This window comes from Oculina patagonica, chromosome 7 (assembly GCF_052425735.1).
Source record: "Oculina patagonica isolate OP01 chromosome 7, crgOcupat, whole genome shotgun sequence".
NCBI lineage: Eukaryota > Metazoa > Cnidaria > Anthozoa > Scleractinia > Oculinidae > Oculina > Oculina patagonica.
Window position 1 is genome coordinate 4740456 of NC_135764.1, and position 24847 is coordinate 4765302.

The following is a 24847-nucleotide window of genomic DNA, read 5'->3' on the forward strand; positions in this document are numbered from 1 at the left end:
TGAAGGGAAAAAAAGCCGGGTTAAAGCCAGCGTTAATCTGTTCTCAATTTTGTATATGAGTTTTTAGCACCATTCATAACATGCAAAACAATTAGATGGTTTTCGAGGCTTTTGATTGGCTTTAATATTATTTTTTCACATGTTTAGATCCCACGAGAAGCGAACATTGAAACTGAGGCGAAATATGAAATTCATACGCCGGATAACATTTTTCTTGAGTTATGTAAAACGCAAAGCAGTTCTGATAAAGAAAATAGTTCAACTTTATGACTTACCCAAATGCAGATATATCTTAATGTTTATTTGCTGAAAGCAAACGTGAAACATTTGTGCTTTTAATAAAATTGACAGTACATTTTCACATATAAATGTAATGACATAATTACAATTCACCAGTTCAAGCTGTTGTCAACTATTTTCCGGCCAGCTCGACGTTTTCAGCTTCTGTTAACATTAATTATTTGAAAAAAATTCTCAGTTAAAACACGATCGAATAGGCTTCTTTCGGTAAATTCATCTTGGTAGCGAGGCCTAGAGAACACAAACAAGAGAAGGAAATAAACATGCTTGTAAAATTTCTTTTGTTTGTGCCCTGTAGGCCTCGCTACCAAGTTGAATTTTTATATATCAGAAAAAGCCTATTGCCTCTTACTCCTCCCTCCAAATGAAATTAAACACCATCGGTCGGTACATAAAACGTTTTAGACTTTCAGTGTCTGAATTGTTCATACAGTCAGTCTCCAATCTCAAAGGGGAAGTGAAGGGCTCGACTAAAAGGGAAACGACTTCTGGTTTCAGTTATCGGGTTTTCGAGAAATCGCGGGAATTTCGCTGTATTACATTTAATTACAATAAACGGTTCCTTTTCCCACACCTCTGTCGTCTCATTATTCCTTTATTATCCATAGCATCCTCTTCCATATTTTTTTTATAATTTAACAAAGGTAGCAAATATAGCTAGAAAATATTTATTTATAGAAAATACCTACTCTACATGCTAAGGTGCATAAGTTGTTCCAGTCTGGTTAACATCGCCGCGATAAATTATATTTGTGTACACTAATCCAGTATCGTATGCGAAGTTCTCTTTCAGTTGGACTGGATATTGGCAGGTTTAGTATACACTTAGGTATGCTAAGCAGGGTTTACACGGGCAATTTTTGTGACTAATATATTTGATAGTGTAGATGACACAACAATTATTTGTCAGCAGTCCTAAGTTTAGTGCGCCACATATGACCTTGGACAGCAGAGATACGCACAGAGATACGCGCGCACAGTGCTCAATGGGAGATTGGGGACGACATATCCAATCTCGTTCCCAGAGTTCACGTTCCCCTTGACCGCTGGTCAAGGAGAACGTGGACTCTGGGAACGAGATTGCCACATATCATGTTGCAAAATTTGCCACATTTTATGTGACGAGTCGTCTACACGAGCGATTTTCGTACGTGACAACTTTTATTTGTTACATCAAAGCTAACTCGCCAGCTTGTCAGCAAATATATTTCTCACATAAAAATTGAACAACTTTTCTCATCGACACGGCCATGTTGGTCTTCTGGAGAAGTAAGAAATGTTTGCATAAAATAGCCCTTATTTCCAAAAGGAGAAGATTTACTATTTTTCTTCGATTGAAACTATTGTTAATTATTCAATAGTCAATATGTACTATACATAATAATGATAGGAAGTGATTGTCTTCCGCTGAGAAAAAAAAAGATGTTAAGCAGCTGTGCTTTAACACGGACTCTTATCAGCTTTAAAACTGTTCCCCTGCGAAGTGTGTCTTTTTCAAACAGTTATTGTTTTATGCTTTGTATTCAGCCACAGACAACAAATTTTTACAATCTATGACGAAATTAGACCACCTGACTATTACAAGTAAGAAAACTTTCGAAATACCCATTTCACGGTTCGACAATTCTTCCTTTTTCCGTCTGTGAATTATTTACAATTTACAAAATAACTGAGCTGATTAGGCCGCTTCTGAGACACCTTTGACCCCTATTTCAAAATGAGACAGACCCATTGTGCAAAACGATTCATCTATGGAATTAATTTAACATTGGGGAAATTAAAAATCTCATTCTTTTGAAGAACGTTTCATTTGTTCAGGTTTTAAATTCTGACTGTACTTATTTAGCGGCTGGTTAGCCCTATTTTTTGTCCCTACTCCCTTTCCCAACTTCTCTTCCCTCCCCCGACTTCAGTAGTTTTTGACTCGTCCCTATGCTTCTCGTTGTTCTGTGACGGACTCAAACCCAGGATCTTCTTGCAAAGAAGTACCGAGTAGACCTGGGGACGAGGTTGCCGCTGACCAAGGATCACCTGCACTGCAGGCTTATTTCACTGTTCTTCTTCTTGTGCTTTCTATTTCCTTGCGAGTGCAATACTACAGCTGGATGATAATGTCAATATGAACGGCCCTTCTTGTCCTGGGTAAAAGGTTGAAGGAATCACGTCATATGTTCCTGCGGGCACTCTGGTCAGCTGCTGAACGTAAAAACCAGGCCTAAAACAAAAGGAAGGCATTGCATATAAGTGGGAGTTCAGGGTTCGCTCCACTGATTAAGAAGTCATTTTCTGTTTTCACCATTCGCCTACTTTCAGATTAAACTTAGAGACCACCTTGCAGCAATCTTGAAAATCGTACCGAGCACTTTCCGTCATCCTCGAAAGTGTTCGGAAGGTCTTCGCTGCTTCGGGAACATTCGGAAGATTTTGGCTGTACATTAATCTGATTACCTGTAAGTTTCCGAATAGGCCTCGTACACAGGCTTCCCGTCGGATGCGCGGTCAACCGAGCGAAATATGGCTCCCACTGAAAATTGCCTGATTGCAGAAGAAAGAAAAAACAAACCTTTGCAATGACATTCGTAAACCAAAAACCTAAAAATAATGACAGGACCACTAACGGTCGCAAATATTAAAACAAATCAATCACGAAGCACTGGTAACTAATCGGTGAAAAAGGCGGAGAAGTCACGTGAACAACTGACGTCTGACTGGCTGTGCAAACAGCAAGTTACACGATTCCTTCTAAACAGTAAAAACGTCAAACAAACGGGGAAACCACCCTACAATTTTGACCGAATCTACTAAACTCGTGTTGCTTAGCAATATGACGGTTCTGACGGCGATCAGCTGACGTCACCACTTCACGAGGGCTCGCGTTTATTTCTGATTGATCGGTAACAATCGAAAAACTTTTCGAGTACTTCCCCGCGGATTTGTTTAAACCGCCAATCATCCCCCACTCCAATCACGAAGAAAACACAACAATTTTCGAAAGGAAATTGACAGTAACGTACTTGGGTCCACGTAGTTTCAACAGAAGTTCAGCAGTCTGTGAAGGCGAGGACGTCTTGACTTGCAGACGATAGACAGGATTGTTGGAATGCGAGGAGTAATTTGGACATCCACCAGCGGAGTTGCCACGCCATTCTCCGCTCACCTGAATACAAACAAGATAATTTTATGTTACCTTAACTCAGAGACGTGCAACATGTACAGACAGAGTAGCCAGGTGCCTTACGTTTGCAGGAGTTTATATCCTGGTAAGTGACTAGAAGTGTTGCTACTCCCACTGCCCAGCATTCGGTCAGGTTGACGTCAAAATTTGTCGGTCGGCAACATTTATACACCTGCGCACTTTAAGAGTACCGTGTCTTGCCTAAGAACACATCATAATGACCCTGGCCAGGGCGTGAACCCGCATCTTTCAATCCGAAGTCCTGACGTCCTAACATGTCAGGCAACTGTGCCTGTCTTTAGACCTTCTTTCCAACACGTTCGCCATTTTGAATTATATTGATTCAAATAGCTATTATGGGACGCCCAGTGGGCAAATAGATACTAATTTGCCCCCCTGAACATCCCACAATGTCTTTCAAATTAATAGACATCAAAATGGCCGCCGTATCGGTAAAAAGTTCTAACAGAGGGCCAAAGATACCTTAAATAGCTATGCATAGTACGGCTCTGTAAGATATAGCCGTGACATTTTTAAAAGACATAAATCTCGAGTTCAGGAAGTCTACCTAGTTTTGAATTTCAAGAGTTAACAAAATTAGAGGCAATCTATTGTGCAATCTCTTACCTGTTTTTCAACTGTGTATGGGACTGGAACGGCGGATAAACGAAATTCGGTGGAAGAAAATACCTGGGGATTAAAAATATAATCTCGTCAATACAGATTGGTAAAACACGAAACCTGTAGGAAGCGCGGAGACAAATGTAGCCGTGAAAAGCGCGGGAAATTATGTAACCGATGGAAAGAGCGGGAAAACATCTAACCTTCGGAAAGCGCGGGAAAACATGTAACCTGTGAAAAGCGCGGGGAATTATGTAACCGACGGAAAGCGCGGGAAACTTAAACCAGTGAAAAGCGCAGGAAGAGTTACGATTCGTTTGACACTTGTTCCTGATTGGCTGAAAAGAGAACATCTTACTTGAGCTACGATTGGTTGGAGCACGTTGCGTTTTTAACCAAACACGTAGACGCGAAATCAAAGTGGACAAAAAAAACCACTCCTGAAAATCTACGTCAAGAAAAACAAAATATCAAAACCAAGTCATGAACAGCAGAAGCACATACCTTGATGGTGTAGTGAATGGTGTTAGTTTTCTCGTACTGAGAGACCACAAGCGTGAATTTGTTCGTTCCTTTGGGAGCATTCAGTTTTGCCAAGTAAAATGGACTGTTGATTTTTGTTCCTTCCAGGAATGGATTATCTGAAACAAGAGGGGTAAAAACATGAAAAATATGAGCTCCTTCCCTCTCCACCCTAAAAGAATTCAAAGGTCTTATGTTTTCAGAATTTCTAGGTTATAACTCCCCGAAAAGTCGTTTTCTGGAAACCTCAGAAGACAGTAATCTGGGCTTTTACTTCTATACCTCTAGGCGGAAACAGTCAAGCTAAATAAATTGTTAGCAACAGTTTTCCCCCTTTTATAGATAGTAGGAGAAAAAGAAGTACTTAGTAAATAATAAAGATGGTAAATTTCAAGCTGGGTAATAAATAATGAAGATGAAGTATTCAACATGACACGCGCATGGGACAAAGAAAAAATCTGAGTCCCCGACGGAAATCGAACCCATGGCCTCCCAGATACCGGTTGAGCGCTCTAACCAACTGAGCTACAAGAGACTCGTTGTGAGCTGGGCCATTTACTAGGTTGATATGTGACATGCGTCCTGCATACTGCTAGGATCAGCAATGTCGCAGTATGTAGGACGCATGTCACATATCAACCTAGTAAATGGCCCAACTCACAACGAGTCTCTTGTAGCTCAGTTGGTTAGAGCGCCCAACCGGTATCTGGGAGGCCATGGGTTCGATTCTCGTCGGGTACTCAGATTTTTTCTTTGTCCCATGCTCGTGTCATGTTGAATACTTCATCTTCAAGAGGTACTTACTACAAGAAGTACTTTCTACAGTCTCCGCGCGACCATATTTTTCGTCCAGTCCCCACCCCCACCTACCTGGGTAAAAGACTCTGCCGCCGTCTGACTTGTACACGTGCACAGTTATAAACTCTTTGTTCTCAGCGAAATCATCCTGCAAGATGGCGGATTGACATAAGTTTGCGATTGGTTGGAGAGTATGTGTTACTCATATAAAGCGGCGTTTGCAGGAAATTACAATTTCCTCTCTATATTCAGACCGCTAACTAAATCAGATTTGAGGCCCTTGTACCCGTCCAAACCAGATCGGGAACTGTTCATTAAATACAGGGTTTCGGGTATAACGTATTAAAGGATCCAGCGTTTACGCTATTTAATACGGATAGCATGGAATTTGAGTAGAACATATCAAACATGAGAGACAGTGTTAAATAACATTTCCAAACAACGAGAAAAAAGAAGAGAGTTGAAAATACGACGAGCAGCAGTGTATTTTTGTCGAAATTCTGGGCGTTTGGCAATGCGACGAAAACACTGTCTGGAGCGCTTCATATCTCCTCAGTCAAAAACTCAAGCTAAGCAAACGGTGAAATAAAATCGCAAAAATCAATGCTTATTAAGATTAGATATCTGAAAGACTTAGACACCGTCAAGATTATGATGAATAATTGTTAGTGAGTTGAAAAATGCAAGGTCAACCCTAGTGAGAGATTTTTAAAAGAAGAAAAAAAACTCGCGCCCAACCCTTCACTCTAAAGCGTTCCAACAAAGAAACCAACACGTGTAAAGATCGCACCTTCTGCGTGATGTGTCGAGTGAGCAGAATCCAAATAACAGAGTCACTGTCAGAAGACAACAGCTCCAGCTTGTACTGTGGGTTGTCTCCTGTGAATCATGTGCATAACAATTAATAAAAAAAATAAATAAATAAATAAATAAATAAATAAATAAATAACGTTCCCAACAACACAAATTTGGCTCCAATCAAAACAGACTTGACTGGCCACCATACTTCTCGGTTTCATAGCATGAAGCAGCTCCTTATTGTAATTACCATCTCTTTTCTTATTGGCTAAGATACTAAGTTAATTTTAACTAAGGCCCCGTCCACACTGACCCGGGTAAATTTGAAAACGCGTCTTTTTTTTTTTTTTCTCCGGTTAGGCCAACCGTCCACACTGAAACGGCGTTTTCGGTCACCGAAAACGGAGCTTTTCAAAAACGCTCACCAATGAGCGTTTGGACTTGGAGCGTGAAATAGTGTATTTTTATATTTTATTGTAAATAATTTTAGAGGGCCACTGGTTTGTTAGTATTTTTATGTTATTTTAGTGCTACCCTCGTTAAATAAAGACTTTACTTTTACTTTTACTTACTAATGAAGCGTATCGTTTTCAAATTTACCCGGGTTATTGTGGACGGAAAACATTTTACGCGGCGTTTTCAAATTTCTCCGTTTTCAAATTTACCCGGGTCAGTGTGGACGGGGCCTAAGTTAAACTCTCGAGAATACAATACAAAGATTTTAGCCACTGATCGCGCTCTTGACTTCTAATCTTAAGTCAATCACGATCTATTAATACCTTCATCAATATAAAATACAATCACACTTACAGTCGTGCCAAGAGAAGCGTACCCACCAAGAGTACATTAATGAATCGGTTATTTGAAAATTGAATCCGTTAGTCGATTCAATAATGCATTCACATTGAAAAGGCGCGGATCATTATTCAAATCAAAAGTAGACTTCTGATTGGACTATGCGAAACAAAGATGCGCCTTATATGGATATGTTCAACATGGCGTCCAACATGGCGGGTAAGGTGAGTGAGTTCGAGTGATATGTAAAACTTCTTGTAAACATTGTTATCGAGCTTCGTGGCTATTAACATCTCGAAGAAATTGTAGAAATTCTTATTCGTGTACATGGTAGGGAAAAGTAGTTTACCGGCGAAGCTCTTACAACTTTATTCGTGAATATTTTCGATTGACTTTGCAACAGTGAGCGTATCCATAGCTGCAAATTTTTCATTTTCAGGATTCCTCAGAAAGAACAATACTGTTGGATTTTAAAGGGTTAAAAAAGGTATGCTCTATAAGAAGAGATGAGAGGGATTAAGTCCAATCAGAAGTCTACTTTTGATTTGAATAATGATTCGCGCCTTTTCAATGTGAATGCATTATTGAATCGACTAACGGGTTCAATTTTCAAAGAATCGATTCATTAATGTACTCTTGGGGGGTACGCTTCTCTTGGCACGACTGTAATTGTTTAAAGAATGAATAACGAGCGAATGATTTAAGCAAGGGCAGACCTCCACTTTAGGCTATATCATTAATGATTTATTTTGTCTCATACACACAGCAACTATATACGTCTCTGTCTGCGTAGCACCTTCAACATGTATCTTGCAGCGTAAGTAAAACAAAGATGGTTTTTCCAAGAATAACTGATTGAAGTCTTTTTAACAAGTTTCTGTTCACTCATTTGCCCGCTACTATGAAAAGGTCTGATCAATCGTACAGATGATACCGCTTAATTTCAAACAGAAAATTAATACGGAAAACGTTCCCGCTTTGGTTTGCATTGTACATAAAAAGGCGTAAGTTGGTCGTCACTCAACGTTGTGGTTTAGAAAAGGACGGCCAAAAAATGCACAAAGGTGTACAACGCACGTTCAAGCTCTTTGTTTACTTTTTGTTATGTAACCATAGAATCAAATATCAAATCCACAAACTGCACAATATAGATATTTCAGATACCTCTCCAAATACACTTAGAAGAACTCACTTAGCAATGGAAATTACTAGTGTAAGTTACACTACACATAATGAAGACGATTACTGCACTTGACTATCGACCAAAATTATGCTTATACATTTACGGACTAAGGTGAGATGGGGACTTTGTTATATTGACAACATGTAGCTAATATCTTAAATCGTAGACATTATTGCCGGCGTCTTGAAGTCTTGACTCACTTTCTGTAGAAATTGGTCATTTTACAATGTGAAACGCACAGTTTAGAGATGTATTAAAGGATTAACTTTAAAAACACATTAAAACTTACCTATATTGTAAGCGTCTTTTTTTGGACCCTCGCCAGCTGTCCAAGTGCTATCAAAAGATGTTTAATATATTTAAGCCAGTTTAAATTACTTTGATGATTGCATTTAATTGAACCAAGCTACACAACCTCAGTGCATGAGCTACACTGAATATAACGAATATTGAAATAACACACACAAGAAAAGGAAGGAAATCAGTATTTGCAGGCTGGAGTCACTGTCGATAAAGTAAGGAAAATTCAAGGACACAATACTCACGAGTGAAGACTGTAACGATATCTGAAGAGTTTCGGGTTCCAGTTCATGTAAATCACATCAAAAAACTGCATGACACATTCCCAGCTGATCCAAAATACCCCTGCCAGAGAAAATTAGGATGCACACTGTTTGTGTATATACAACAATGAATATAGTCATAGGATACCATCGTTAAGTAATAGGTCATTTCCGAGTTACCCTTTGCCTCTGTTTCAAAACGAGTCTAAGTGCGAAACCATTCTAATGAAAATGAGTTTGATTTGCATGTAAATGGACCTGTAGGTAGAACTCATTTTCATATGAATGGTTTCGCACTTAGACTCGTTTTGGAAGAGAGGCGAAGGGTAGGAATGTCGGCTTCGAGTATGTAAAAATACGAGTTTGTATGGGAGCGTAAAACGGGATTTCAAACATGGCGGTCGTAAGTAGAGCTGTCGGCTTACGAGAGTGACCGCTAAGAGAGCTTCGACTGATTCCTTCTATTTCTCTCAGAACACGCTGATCTTTGTTAAGCCTTGTGGCGGATATATTCTTTTGCTTTCTTTTTTTAGACCCCCCCCCCTTCTTTTTTCGCCGTTTTTTTTTTTTTCTTCTTTTTTTTTTTCTTTTTTTTTTTTTTTTTTTTAAAATATTTTTTTCTTTTTTTTTTTTTTTTTTTCCAAAAATCCCCGTATTATAGTCACTAAATCTTGCTTTGAAAAAATCGCTAAAATTAGGGCCGCCAAAAATAGTAACCTTAAGGTATCAAGTATGGCTTCAAAACCTTGCTTAAACATGGGAATTGAAATTTATGAGGTAACGTCTAAGGTTCATGTTCCGTATACTAACGGAACATGTCCTAAATTTATAAGTCGCAGCTAGGTTAAGTAAGACAACGGCCCTTCTACAGACGTGATAACACAAATTTTAACGCGACGATTTCAAATCGACAGAAGTAGAAAAAAAAATCATTCATGGAGCCCGAGTTTACCATTGTCGATTTGAAGAGCACTTTTTCTGTCGTAGTTTAACGCTCTCTGAAGCTCTGGTGTCCAGCTAGTCGAGTCCATTTCACTAAATTTTCCCTGGCAAAAGCAACCAAAAAAGATTGTATTAAGAGTTTTTTTATTGACTTGTGAACGTAAATGTAATTGTAATGATTTATATGTTTTCCGTTTTTTTCAGCTCTGTGCTTGGTTCAGAAAAGCTCGTGCAACTTTCTTTAACCAATCAGAGTTGAGATGCTGTTTTCTTTGGCCAATCACGAGTAAACAGGAGCGGAACTTTTTTTCGCGCTTGTTGATAGAGTGGTTCGAGCCCTTTCGTTTTTGATCGAAAGGTTGAAAAGAAGTTCTGCAAATGATGTAAGAATTTCTACAGCTTCTTCTACAGCTTCTCACTTTGTAAAACGTTGTACAATTTTGGCTGAAATTGAAACTATCTGTTTTGTAGTCTTACCTAGGAAAAGAGTGGAACAAACAAAAAGTACTAACTCGAAGTCTATCAGCTAGCCTGTATAAAGAATCGAAGATATTAGGGAAAGGACTGTATACCTTCCATCTTAAATGACTCCAGGGGTTTTTGAGTTGAAGCAGGCGAAGTCCCTGAAGAAAATAAGACCATTACTTGAATATATCAGTCAACAACTTAATGTTAGTAACTTTTAATTCATTGAAAGGACGACATGGTGATAAAACAGTCTTTTCCCAAAATATTTATTGTGGATTCTTAATGTGATTAGTGTAAAGAGCAAATGTTTAAGGCCAGTTTACACGCTACGATTTGCCGGCCCGATTTGTTGCAAGCAAATTAACACGCTGCGACTCGTCGGCCCTAATTTCTTTGGGGGGGGGCCTTATTTAAATTGCAAGGATGAAAATCGGTCCGATTTCTCAAATCTGTGGCACTGCAAGAGATTTTAAAAATTGCGCCGATTTTTGTCTGTGCACTCATTTTCCTATCAAATCTGGACCAAATCGTACCGTGCAAACCGGCCTTTAGCTTGTTATGCACATGATCTCTATTTTTCTATTTCTCAGTCTTAGCTGCAGGTGGGGTAAACCACCACAGCCACACTTACAACTCCACACAGACCTACCTGGATTTTTCTTATGTCCAACAAGGCGTAGGCATGAGTAGGTACCAGCCCTGCTCGGTCAGCCTCAAGGTCACTCATTGGACCTGTCGCTACGGTAACGAGGCAGTCGCCTTTGAATAAATTAAAGAAATCAATTAGCTGATTAGTTCACTGTAGTGCTGCGTGAGAAAGGCCCGGTATTGCAGAAATGACAGTCTATATTATAGAAGAACAATGTTACTTAACGACAATAGTTATACATTTATACAGCCTTGAAGCAACTATCTATTCTGTATATTCTCACACGACTTATTTATTATACTTTAGATTTCTATTAGACGTCTAAAGTTAAGAGTGTACAAACACTTTATTCTCAGACTTCACTCAATATCTCGATGTCTATTCTGTATATTACGTATTAAGTGTATAACATTTAAAAGTCAAAGTGTATATTGTCATTGAATTTTCATAACAGACATTACAATAAAGATGAGATGTTCAACATGACACGAGCATGGGAAAAAGAAAAATTCTGAGTCCCCGACGGGAATCGAACCCATGGCCTCCCAGATACAGGTTGGGCGCTCTAACCAACTGAGCTACGAGAGACTCGTTGTGAGCTGGGCCATTTACTAGGTTGATATGTGACACGCGTCCTTCATACTGCTAGGATCAGCAATGTCGAAATCATCAAGTTTGAAGTAAATAATAAAGATGGTAATTTTAAGCTCGGTAATAAATAATAAAGATGAGATGTTTAACATTACTGTATATTTTGACAGAATGTACACCGGCGCCGGCCGGCAAGGCAACTCGAAGTTACACTGAATTCGAAAAGTCGACTGCGCAAATACGGCAAATACGCGGATTGCGGGTTGAGTTTGTGCTTAAGAGGGGGAGAAAGGATTGACACCATCAGGGGAAACTGGACAACAACAACAACGTTTGAAGAATCAGAAGGGAAAGAGGGAACTTATTGCATGTCAGATCTACGTGTCTTGATTCTAGACGCTGGAGAAGTTACATGCAGCTTCTTACCTTTTCTAACCCCATTCAAGAGCCGATCGAAATGCATAGTCTCATTAAATGTTGGACTGTTTCGCTTGATGGAAGTCCGTTCTGGAATCCAGCCAGTGAGAGCGTGAAGATCAATACTCTGAAATAAGATGGTTAATTTATCAATATTTATATTTAATTAAATTGCAATTTGGATAAATGTAAAGTGAAATGGCAACTTGGATAAAGTGAAAGTAAATGAAGAAGCGTTCTCAAGTTGAATACTCGGAAAAAAGATTTGCCGAGTTCCCCCAACGGGAGTCGAACCCATGACCTTCCAGATTACCGGTTGGACGCTCTAACCACTGAGCTATGGGAGACTCGTGGTGAGCGAGGTCATATACTAGGTTCTTACAGTACCGCCTGAAACTACGTACCCATTTGCCGCGGTTTTACCTCGGTCAAACTGCAGATCGATACTGCGTGGGTACGTAGTTTCAGGCGGTACTGCAAGAACCTAGTATATGACCTCGCTCACCACGAGTCTCCCATAGCTCAGTGGTTAGAGCGTCCAACCGGTATTATGGAAGGTTATGGGTTTGACTCCCGTTGGGGGAACTCGGCAAATCTTTTTTCCGAGTATTCAACTTGAGAACGCTTCTTCATTTACTTTCAAATTGCAATTTATTTCCCAAAACACACACGAGCTAAATTTGGAAGAAATCTGGGTCACAGTGCGAGAAGCGAGAAGTATGAATGGCCTGCTTTTTTTTTTCTTTTGCGTTTTCGCCTCTGGATCGATAATTTACAAGGAATTGAGTACTTACTGTCAAGAATTTCCACATTCAATGTTCATTTGACAGAACCCTAAACGTAAACTGGGTCATTAAAAATAAGTGAAACAACGTTTACAGTACACATAGTAAGTCTACTTACTGAATTAGAACCTGGAAAATCATAGCCTCCCATCACCTATAAAGAATGTAGGCAAGGATTAGTTTCGTTTCACATAGGATTTGATTAGGGTGAGAGATAGAGGGTTTTTATCTCGCGCGCGGCGGAATTCTTCGTGACCGGTCGGAGGCCGAAAAAACGAGCGGCAAAGCAACGAGAAAAAACTTTTTTTGACCGAGTCACATAGAGACTTGACCAAGACCGGAAACCGCTCAAGAAAAGCCGATGGGACCATTGGTAGAGTTAGCCGGAATTGCGTTCAGGTTTAGCCTTGCTACGCTCTATGCTTATCATCTTGGGGACTAAACGACAGGGATACCCTTTAACCTAGGACTGCCGAACTAAGATAGCTACTATTGAGATCTTCTTTACCTTCCCATACCATACCACATGTAGTCAACTTAAGTAAATTTAAAACCCTTCCCCTTTTTCAAACCAGATACATCACTAAACACTACAATGTATTAAATCAGTTTTAATTAATTTCCAGTTTATTCACAAATTACAGTAGAAAACCAGAAGTTAAAATCACATTAATTTTTATGACTAACACTGTATTGACAAACACACAAACCTTTAGATAAGCCTTTTCAATCAAACTGACCCACATTTCATTGCGATTGTTTGAGTAGGAACATAACAACTCTCCATCTCTTCCCACTGGTAAAGTATCGTCAATGATCACCTGTAATACATCAAACAAATGTGTGTCTGTGTCATGGATTTTAGCTAAATTTAGGCATAGGAAATGGCCACCAGATTCCGTGGAATATAAAAATAACTGTTTAAAACAGTGAAGGAACATTTCAATGAGAATGAAACGGATTGCGATATGGGTTTTTGAAATACTGTTGGGCTGAACGTTCAATTGCACCTTTAAATTTATAATGTCTGGGAGAAATATTCTGGTTGTAGTCCCATACATGTAATTTCTTTGCAACCAATACGTTTCATAGCGACTATCTGACAAAACTAATTAAATAACTTAACTCAGCTGTGACACAGTCACTTTAACTCAATCAAAACGATTAGGATTAGATAAAAGATAAGATAAGAAACTTTGTCAATTGGATGAAGTAAGAGGCACTAACAGCCTACAAAAGTTTTAAAAAACCTGCACCCTGAGAATATGTTCAGGACAACGTGACGTAACTGACGTGGCGTGACTTGACTCGAACTTGACGTAACGTAACATAACGAAACATAATGTAACATAATTTTAATTACCGATTATCATAACGATATTTTTGCGAACATTAGCGCTATTGAGCCTAGCGAAAATTTGCTCCACAAATTTCTCGAAAACAAGTGAAAATAAGATTGGTGTTAGCCTAGATTTTAGTAAGCGACCAGAAAAGATGTCTAAAATTCAGGCTAGATGTTAACCTGCGATCAGGCGTTTTTTCCCTTGCAAAGATGTGATTGTGCATGTATATTGTAAATTTTAGGGCAGTAATGTTTATTTACCTTTCTGGAGATGCCATTAACCCGCAGTTTGATCATGTACTTTCCAGAAGGATTGATCACTGGTTTCCCTGCACGATTTTGTGGATAAATTATGCTGTTTGGAAGAAATTAACACATTTAAGAGAAGATGAGTTATACGCCTCACAATCATCATCAACATTATCATTACTGACAGTGTTTCGTCGTCGATGTTCAGTTACATCCATGATCACAACGATTTAAAAAAAAGTTGCAAAAATTATATAGAATTTATAATTATCCGTCTTTGAGTAGTTTAGACCCAGTCTATAAGCAGCTTCTACTGGTCTTTTTAGTGTGGCAGTTATCCACATTGATAATGTTGTTTTTTCTATTGTTCTCTTACTACCATTTTCAAGCGACAGTGAAAGGCCACCTTTTTTTTTCGCGTTTTTCAAGGGTAAAACATTTATTTATTTGACTAGACAAACCGTCGCGTTTTTCAACTGAACCAATTAACGTTTGGAGCGTCAACATGTCAAGTTTGACAGCTCCGCCGGTGTGTTTCTGTACATGAAACAATGGTTTTGAAAACTTTTGCGTCGACTTTTTATATTTCTTCAATGAATGTTGACAGAAAAGGGTGGCTTTGCATTTCTGGCAATTGTTGTGACAGCGATCAGCGATTGTTTATTTATTTATTTATTTATTTTTATTTTGAGAGTATTTTTACGTTAAACAACGTTAAATGGTTTACTTGTAAAACGCGACAGTTTGTCTAGACAAACTTGAATGTTTTACACGTGAGAAAACGCAGAAAAAAGTTTGCCTTTCACGGTCGCTCGAAAATGGTAGTAATGGGTAGCTTCTTGTAATGGGTTCATACAAGACCTTGCAAGAGCTGCTATCCAAACGATTTTTTAAAACCTGTTCACGTTAAACACATCTTTCTACACTGATTTCTAGACTGATTTCTTGATAAAAGTTCCCAAATAATTTTACCAATCAAAATGGATTAACTGTACCTTGTGATAAGACTCTTTTTGAAGTTCCTCTCATAGGCAGCACTGATAGCTAGTGAAGCTAGAAATGAGCAATCCGAAACTATAGTCTGCCGATTGAAAAAAAAAATTCAACAAGTTTTAATAAATATTGAATAGTACTTTCATAGATATTCACAGTAATTAGTTTGAGTGATGTGACTATGTAAATTTCAATAAACAAATTGAAGAATTTTTCTTTGTCCCATGCTCGTGTCATGTTGAATACTTCATCTTCATTATTTATTACCGAGCTTAAAATTTACCATCTTTATTATTTACTACAAACTTGATGAATTCGACATTGCTGATCCTAGCAGTATGCAGGACGCGTGTCATAATTATATCAACCTAGTAAAATTGCCCAGCTCACAACGAGTCTCTCGTAGCTCAGTTGGTTAGAGCGCCCAACCGGTATCTGGGAGGCCATGGGTTCGATTCTCGTCGGTGACTCAGAATTTTTCTTTGTCCCATGCTCGTGTCATGTTAAATACTTCATCTTCATTATTTACATCTCTATTATTTACTAATAAACAAATTGTTCATACTTTAGCATGCACATCGAGTGATGGTGCACCCGGGAATTTTGGAGAGCATGAAAGAAGCAAAGAGTTGGTCAAGGTGATAGCCGACAGCAACTCTAGCTTCCTGACTTGGGCAGACTCTTCTGCTCTTACTTGGGCTACTCACGCAGGAAAAAATTTTCTGGCAATTGATGCAATTTGCTCATGCTATCAGTGGGCACTATTGGATGTTGGTGAATGCTTATGTATACTGAATTTAATTGCTCATCTCTGCTAGTTATGCTATAAACTAAATTTGCAAATTCTTTCACCTGTTTAATGCTGAAGCTGGATATGGCATAAATCATCTCTGGGCTTTCACAAAGTTCTGTTGGTCTGGTCAAGAGTCAAATGTAAAAATACATTAAATTATTATCAGCCAATCGTAATGGTGCAGTTAATGCACATTTATTCTAAAACCGGTCTTGAGTGTTTGATATACATGTATCTTCTCAATCGAAACAAAAACTACAAACTGAGTAAACTGAGAAATAAAATCATAAAAATCTATGCTTATTAAGACCAGGTATCCAAACCTCCTTCACAGTTATGATTTCCTTTGTTTTAACTTGATGAATTATAAATAAGTTTAAGAAATGTATATAAATTTAAATTCAACTTCTGATCATTCATCTTTATCATGTACCTTACCTTAACCACTTAGCAAAACGAGCCTTTTGCTTCTGTGAAAGAGCAAGCTGTCCATCTTTATCGCTAGATATAACGGAATACATTTATTTGGCATTGGTCACAAATCAACTGTATGATCGTGTTCTAGTTTTCATGGTACAGATAACAATAAAATGTAAAAATTAAGAGCTGCAATTGCTTGTAAACAGCAGGGAGTGGGACTAAAAAAAAATCAATGTATAAATGTTGATCCACACATTATTAATAACAGTACATTTAATTGATTTTAAATAATAATAGTAATAATAATAATAATAATAAATAATATTTTTAGCAAAATAATGTTGCAACCTTGTTAACATTGTCTTGTTTAATTAATAGTTCATTTCCAAAAGTTTCATAACCTGTTTTAAGTCACTTAACCAGCTTAAAGTGATAAGCAGATGCCAGAGTCTTCAATTCCCAGACCATAGTTAGTAGCTAGGGGACCCTCTACAAACTATGCCCAGACCTAAAACAATGAAACAGTGACATTTTTGGATAGCCATTAATCTTACCTATAATAATCTGAGTAAGCAAATCTTTCCTTTAGATCAACATCCAACCAAGGGGGAAACAGCTTGCCATTTATGTAGGATGTTTTCCTGTTCAAATTCAATAAAATGAACTTGCAGTGAATAAAACCCCCTGAAATATGACTTGTTTACTATGATTTACTACACGATGTTGACAGAATGATTGATTGAATGACATTGTTTAATTGAAAATTCTGGGATATTATTCAATACTTCAAGTTCAAAGCACTTTTACATAGTTGCTTGACTCAGTGATGAAAACACTCCACTAGCACAGAAATTTCACACGATCATGCCTATTGGCCAGCACATCTCTTCTTTCAGTGTTATTCCAAATTTCTCTGCATATTAATAATTATTTAGCATTTTTTGCTAGGGGTCTAGTCAGTCTCGTCAGCTCCAAGAGTAAATAAACTGTCTATCTTATGCTTTTTAAACAATGTCACACAATCTCCGGTTTGTGCAAAAAGGATACATTGGGGTTAGGTCTCAAATATAGGTCGACTTTTCAAATTTGATAGAAAAATCAAAACCTTACATACAGTGTACAAGTACGTTTATGTGCATGTACGAAGTCTAGTTATTCTCACTTCAAACACTTTAAACAGCTGTTTTGGCTGTAAAATGACAGAACTCCTGAGTTGATCTCCATAATTATTTCAAGTAGTTTCTTACTTTAAGACATCCAGTTCCTTAGCTGTTAGAGGAGGCCTCTTGTCCCCAGCAGTACTACCCCCAGGGGTGGACTCTCCAGAGGAACTCAAGGAGAGGTCCCTGACACCTTTTGTGATTGATGTTGAACCTGATGTCGCAGGGCCAGGTTTGTTTAAGATTCCCTTTATTGCTTCAGCCCTACATATTAATAATAAAAACAACCATGTCATGCAAGCCCTGTACTCATTAGAGCAACAAATGTCTAGTTAGTAGTACCAAACTAATGATTGATAATTATAACCATTAATATTATTTCAGTGATTTGCGGCCCTTTGAATCAATCACAAGGTGAAACCAATCTCATGCTTAGTTGAATCCCTTAAAAAGCAGCCAGAAATCTTGAATAGTGTATGAAGTGAGAGAAGGTGGTATTACTTCAGACTTTTACGACACTATTAGTATATTTGAATAAATTTACATTTCGTTGGGATTCTTAATTCAATGAATTGAAATTGTTTTATGTAATTGTAAAAGTATCATCTACAGGACAAAACAGATTAACCTAAGTTGGAAACAGATTGACTGAAAACGAATTTGACCTACACTTGCACAACATACTAACTGTACACAGGGTGGACACAGGGTTCTTGGCTACGTTCTGTGTTTTTACTACATGTACATTAAATATACATTTTCATCTGGTCAATTATTTGTATCTACTGGCACTCTGTTAAGAGAAAAAAATGCTTAAATCTAAACCAGAACAGCGCCCTATTTTCACTTATGCACCTGACAGTTAGTACCTCTCTATTGCTTGTTTAGCAAGGAAATGAAGTTTTTTCTTCAACTCATCATCATCTCGGAGACCATTACTCTGCAATAAATTCAAAAAACAAAAGAAATTAAATTAAAAGCTACAGTAATTAATAGAAGTTGAGATTCTTGTTACTGACAGCAACTGATTTTACTAGAGAAACATCCTTGTAATTTACAGAGATGTATCTTAATTCCACCAGCTGAAAGAGAGCTTATGATAACACAGGCTGAACTATCAAAACAAAACTTGGGATAATCTTGAAGGCTATAAAAAAGTCGGATGAGCCTGCATGCTTAATTTTGTCTTTGCTACTTTTCCGATTTAGCAAACATTTCTATGACAAATGTATAATGTGAGAGACTGGGAGAATATTCGCCCTAAGATCTCACTGCCCTTGGGAGGAGCACAGCAAGGTCTGTACAGAAACGACGGAGTATGGCCGCCAGGTATGGTCCCAGGCAAGTTTGGTTAACAAGAGGTTTAATATTCAACAATTATTCCACAAGCGTGCATTGGATATGAGATGGAAGATAGCCATAACCATGGCTATAACGATCTCATATCCAACAAGCACGAGTGGAATAATTGTTTTAATAAAAACGCCCAAAGACTTGCAATATTATGAGTTCCCAGCTGTTTTCATTAACGCCTATCGGCTACCATTTCTGTGGTCAATGGTATATGAGCTCATATACCATTGTCTGTCAACCAATCAAAACTCAGGAATTGCAATTATATACCATTGCTAGTTTTTAATGATACTGTATATAACCAAGCCTCCAAGTGAAGACCATTTTAGTCGCCATGGCGACTAACATTTTGGAGCTTGTGACTAAATTGAAACCAAAGTTGCCAGCCTGGTGACTAAAATTGAGAAGAAGCGTTGAAAGCGTGAGCTTAATTTAGCGACTAAAACTTCTCACTGGCGACCAAACTTAAGCAGTCGGTAAGGACAAAAATAAACTTGGAGGAAAAAATAAACTTGGAGGAAAAAAATAAACTTGGCCACTAAGGAAAAAAATAAACTTGGAGGGTTGTATGACTGAAAAAAAAGTTATTGATATGATATTGATATACATGTACCGGTAAGTGTAAAGCAAAAACCATGGAGCAGTTTTCAATTGAGTGTCGTAAAACCAAAACCAAAACCAAAGTAATTACTCTGACCAATCACAAACGACACAGACAATCCAGGGAACCAATCAAAACTCGAAGCAAATACATGTAGTTGGCACGAAGCGCGGGAAAACGTGCGCGAGCGAGTCGTGATTGGTTTTGGTTTTACTCCTGATTGGCCGAGAAAGTGGTGCGAAATTTTTAAACCAATCACTAAGCGTAGTGAACGCAAAACCAAAGCAAACGCAAAGTACTTTCGACACTCAAGTGAAAACTGCTCTATAGAAAGAACAGGATTCTGAGGTAGGACCTAAACTGTACCAGGTGTCATGATTGGAAGAAAATTCCCACAAGAGGGTTGTCCATGCAAGTCATGTTTACTGTATTTATTTTAACTTTTATTTTTATTAACAATTATTGCAATAACTGATCCAATGCTAAAAAAAATATTGCACCAGCAATGGAGTAACCTGATTCATTGATTTGAGTTATTAATAATAATAAATTGCATTATTACCACAATAGTTTGGTATTGCGATTACTAATGATTTCTGCATGATCGTAGCCATACATGTCATCATTGTATGCAGCATAAAGTTCCACCTCCCTGTCCCACAAACTGTATGTAAAATAAATACCATACAATCGCATATGGGTCTCACAACTCACTGTTTTGATGCAGAGTGCTGCTGCATCAGTATAGAGCGGCAGTGCATCATTTGGTCTGTCTCTTTCATCTTCATAAAGTGCTTGCTTCAGAAGAAATTCTGCTTTTTCTACATCATTCTACAATAACAATAAACCAAACGTTGCTATAAAAGAGACAAAATTCTTATCCTCAGGATTGACTATCAATTTTAATAAATTTCATAAGTTCATAATAAAAGGAAATCAGTGGATTACCTGCTGAGAAGACTTGAGAGAAGTGGGTGCTCGTATTGAACCTGAAAAAAAGAGAAATTTCTAGTGCCGGTAATCACAACATTTTTATTGGCAGTGACTTGCTTTCTATAAATCAGTTAATCCTTTAGTTTTCTCAAATTCAATTAATCCCCTGGGGTCATGATTCTTTTCAGGCCCTTTTATGGGGATGTATACAGAAGGGGAATATTTTTAAATAATTTTGTAGGTTAAGCATGGGGAGGAGGGGCTTGATATCATTCGGCCAGTACATGTGGAAGTGATCTCCATAAAATAGAATAAGAAGTAAGTGTGATGGTAGGTTAACAACTAGCCTGTTCCAGGCGTTCGGTTAGTTGGGAAGCGCGAAAAACGGCGAGCGAAAAAAAAAAATAAGGGGAGGGAGGCGTGGAGGAGGGTGAGCGAGAGAACGCCTGTGAGCATTCATAACAAAAGGTCTTTCCGCCCACTTCTAGACCTCCGACAGGGCCCGGGTAACTTGAGCGCAGACATTGAAGCTTGTGGTTTTCAGTTGTCAGTTTCAATCAGATTTCTGACAGATTTCCCGGTAAATATTATTTCTCAAGTTCTTCCACGTTGGGAAATGCATTTTATCGTCTGCATTTAAATGTCTGCACTCGGAGTCTTCAAATTTATCGTTTTGACGGACCGCATTCGACTTCACTTGTAACGTGTTGTTTTAATATTTATTTTAAAACTAGAAAGTGCTTTATCGCATGTATATTTGAAGGCGTGAGCGCAAGAAACGCACTTTGTGTTTTGGCCAAATTGAAAATTGTCACAAACAACTCCAAATTTTGCACGCAAGTTCGTTTACGTGTGCTCAACACTGCCCTGTATTTAATTTTGCTGGTCTTTCCTTCGTTTTCGAAAAATAACACATGCAAAAAGACAAGGTTTTTGCTTGCGCGGTGTCTTTTGACTTTTCTTTTGCAAACGATAAACAAAGGAAACCTTTTGTTTCTCAAGACGATGAAGTCAGCTAAATTTTTAGGGTTACAGTCCTAGCTCTAACGCAAAAAGGTAACCCCAAGGCCGTAGGGTCGGGGTTAGAGTTTCAGATTAGGGTTACAGACTTAGCCCTAACGCAAAAGCCTAGCCCTAACGCAAAAAAAAAAAAAAAAAAAAAAAGTTTAACACTAACCCCAAGGGATTAGGGAGTTAAGCCGTTTCAAGTTAAGTTTAGGATCAGAGTCAGCCTCAACCTTTTATAGATCGCGCTTTTAATGCAGTAAGCTTTCACGCCAGTTTGCTTGCAGCTAGCTTTTTCTGCAGTCTGCTTGCGGTTAGCTAGTTTTTGTTGTTTCAGGCAAGACTATTTTACTCTGTTACCGTTAGCTGTAATTTGCCGAGGTGAAAGTGAAATAAAGACTGATTGTTGATTGAATACGTTTGCTCGTGTTGTCACATTATACTAGTTTTGCTTCCAGTTGAGTGCCGCCGGCTTGCTCTCACTTCTATCTCCACTCCTTACATCATCACACATCTACAAAATCCCGCGAAAACAAGATAAACTTATGAGGTTTTCGTTCGCACGAATCGATAGATTGATTGATGAATATTTAATGAGGCACAGAAAATAATTTTGCGAGCGAACACCCCCTGTCAAACCTATAAAGAATTTTTTTAAAGTCTAAAACCAGGTCACTTCTCGGCAACTTTGTCGCGGCAGAACCCAAGCGGACCCTGTAAAACTCGCGTTGACGAAGTTCCCGGCAAGAAACCTCTTGTTTTAGGCCTTCTATGCAGCCAGGCTCAAAACTACCTTGTTTGCAACGTTTTCTCCGAAGCGCTAAACAGCGCTGTTGTACAAAACAAAGGCAGAAACATCACTCAGTTCTTCGAGCGATGCTGTAAGCTTACGGGTATTCAGACTTAATGATGTCCTTCAACCACCTGGCAGCCGCACTTACGCTAAAACTAACCAAAGGCTTCAAATGATTTTCAGGAACAAACGGCCATTTTTTTTCTCTTTCCTCTCACGTGACACCTATCAGGTGACATCGCGTCACAATGACAGTGTTATCCAGTCCTTTTCTTAAAGCGAATCCTCAAAATGGTGGCTACGAACTAAAAGCATGGCTCTGACACGTTTTTCAACCTCCCCGGACAGTTAAATAACGCTAGAAGGAAAGATTTACACGCGATGTGTCGAAAAACTCATGCTGCTGGCTGACTGTGGAGAACGTAAGCTTTGCAAAACGCCTTTGTTCTTTGCATACGTAATTTCTAAAAAACGAAGCTAGATTCAGCGAATTTGAATACAGATCAATGTTAAGCACACGTAAACGAACTTGCGTGCGAAATTTGGAGTTGTTTGTGACCATTTTCAATTTGGCCAAAACACAAAGTGCGTTTCTTGCGCTCACGCCTTCATTTATTTTAGCGAAGCTAAGGTTATTGTATTTACTGAAAAGCAATTATCGTTGAAACTGTGTCATTTTCATTTAGCGTCGACATAACACACGGAAACAGTTGAAATATCAGACTCTTTCCAAAACCGGTTGGAAGTATACCGAAAAACTTCTTCTTCATAGACCAAATTAAACATTCTTCCTGTTCTTTGCGAAGACTTTCAACCAGAAAATCCTTCAGTGCGTTGTTACCTGCTGAGTTGAACTCTGCGTGACCGTCACTCGCCGCAGCCATATCTCATTTCACTTCAAGATGAAGGACGCTTTAGTGTTGACAAAAGGTGTCAAAATTGACCAATCAGAGGGTATACCAGAATCTGGTATACCGGAACTAGCTTTTGTTAAAAATGCTCACAGGCGTTCTCTCGCCCCCTCGCCTTAGTCCCCTTCCCATTTTTTTGCTCGCCGTTTCTTGCGCCGCTTCCCAACTAACCGAACGCCTGGAACAGGCTAGTTAACAACAGGAAACATAATTATTTTACAGGGTTTATACGCGGGCTCACAAACAATTTTCCGGGACTTTTCCAGGATTTTTCAAGGACTCAGATTGTTTTTTTCAGGACTCCAAAATTCACATAACCCTTTCACTTCCAAGATCTCAATATTATTTCTCCTTACTGTCCACCATACATTTCTTATAAATTATGTCAGTTCTGAGAATTCAGTTGTTACTTGACTTTAACAGATTTCCAGAACTTTCCAGGACCAGTATTACCACAATAAATATTCTGCAGGACTTTCCAGGTTTTTCAGGACCCGTACAAACCCTGTTATAGTTAATGCAAAATAATTTTTACCTTGTTCATAAATAAATTGTCTTCCTCAACGACAAAAGGGGGAGGGGCTCAATACAATGAGGCACTTATTAAAAAGTTAGAGTTCTAGAAGGAGGCTAATTAAGTCTGGAGGCTAAGTAGACCTTTTTACGGTAAATTTTCAGAAAATAAATATTTCAGAAAGCAAATCACTGCATTTTAAGCTCCCTGCACCCCTTATCAAAATGGCATTAAAAAAGTAGTGGTATTTTAATTTACAACTGTATCATATTACTTCAATTAATCTTTCCATGCAATAAACAACTTTTATTGTTAGACGAATATAAGATAGTAATCACTGCCAAGAATTAAAGAGAAAATTTCTGCTTAAACTTGACATTCCCAAGCCACGTCATAAAAATTCAGCAAATATGTATTCTAATGTAATCTAATACCTTACTTAGTTTTAAAATTTATCATTTACAAGAATTTTGACCGAATTTTTATCTCCATAAAAGCTCTGGTGGACGAAATGAAGAAGCCAACGTTTTTTGCAAAATTCGTCACAAAAATAAAAGTTCCGGTTACACTATAAGCTTACCTTGTTCTTGAGCTCTGAGTTCTTCCGCTCTATGGATGTACTGCGAAGCTTTATCTTTCACATCAAGGGTGGGATCATACGACAGTGCTTTTATCAGGGCTTCTGCAGCCTCAATGTAGAAAAAAGCGGCAGCATTCCCGCTGCCGATCTTGTCTAAATCTACCGCCTGTATAGCTAATCTGTAGCCATCCTCACAAAGTTCCTTGGCGTCCACCATTTTGTTTTGATGAGAAAGCGCATGTGTACCACAAAATGTAACCGCGGATCAATCGCGGGTTCAATCATAAAATAGGTCTGCATTGCGTACATGTGTATGCAAGTAAGGATATCGGTTTCTGGTCATAGAATTATTCTTTCACCGCTAACTAACGTTGAATTTTCACTCAGGCAATACATCTTCCAGAAACATCAACTTTTAAGTAATTTTTATAAATTTTTAGGCCATCAGTGATACACGAGGCAGAGGCCATGAGTCTAAAGGAATTTTCTTTAGATCGTTGAAAGGCGAAAAGAAGATTTCGTGACAGAACTGAACTGGAATTCAAAGCGAGACTGAAGGGGTCTCTGCAGGGACCGCGGAGCAGGGGGTCTCA

General features: G+C 38.4%; 1 protein-coding gene and 1 non-coding gene across 2 annotated transcripts; both read right to left on the reverse strand.

The window, feature by feature from the left end:
• Positions 1 to 954: 954 nt before the first annotated feature.
• LOC144660157 (calpain-7-like) lies at positions 955 to 24792 on the reverse strand. The gene is made up of 25 exons (XM_078520735.1): positions 24255 to 24792; positions 20467 to 20507; positions 20233 to 20349; positions 18434 to 18504; positions 17652 to 17828; positions 16959 to 17045; positions 16423 to 16485; positions 16044 to 16107; positions 15194 to 15279; positions 14211 to 14304; positions 13318 to 13428; positions 12726 to 12761; positions 11832 to 11949; positions 10815 to 10924; positions 10270 to 10320; positions 9708 to 9801; positions 8738 to 8837; positions 8482 to 8528; positions 6207 to 6295; positions 5489 to 5564; positions 4601 to 4737; positions 4103 to 4165; positions 3315 to 3457; positions 2749 to 2835; positions 955 to 2515 (listed from the first exon to the last, which is right to left on the reverse strand). The coding sequence occupies exons 1-25, from the start codon at positions 24469 to 24471 to the stop codon at positions 2374 to 2376; spliced, it is 2421 nt and encodes an 806-aa protein (XP_078376861.1). The 5' UTR covers positions 24472 to 24792; the 3' UTR covers positions 955 to 2373.
• Trnat-ugu (transfer RNA threonine (anticodon UGU)) lies at positions 11329 to 11403 on the reverse strand. Its single transcript has one exon. It is a non-coding gene; the product is annotated as a tRNA-Thr (tRNA).
• Positions 24793 to 24847: the final 55 nt, after the last annotated feature.

Coding starts and splice junctions, on each gene's coding strand:
- LOC144660157 (XM_078520735.1), bottom strand. CDS start 24,471: ATGGTGGACGCCAAGGAACTTTGTGAGGATGGCTACAGATTAGCTATA. Junction 3,458..4,102: donor CATACACAGTTGAAAAACAG/GTAAGAGATTGC, acceptor GTTTGTATTCAG/GTGAGCGGAGAATGGCGTGG. Junction 2,516..2,748: donor GCCTATTCGGAAACTTACAG/GTAATCAGATTA, acceptor CTTTTGTTTTAG/GCCTGGTTTTTACGTTCAGC.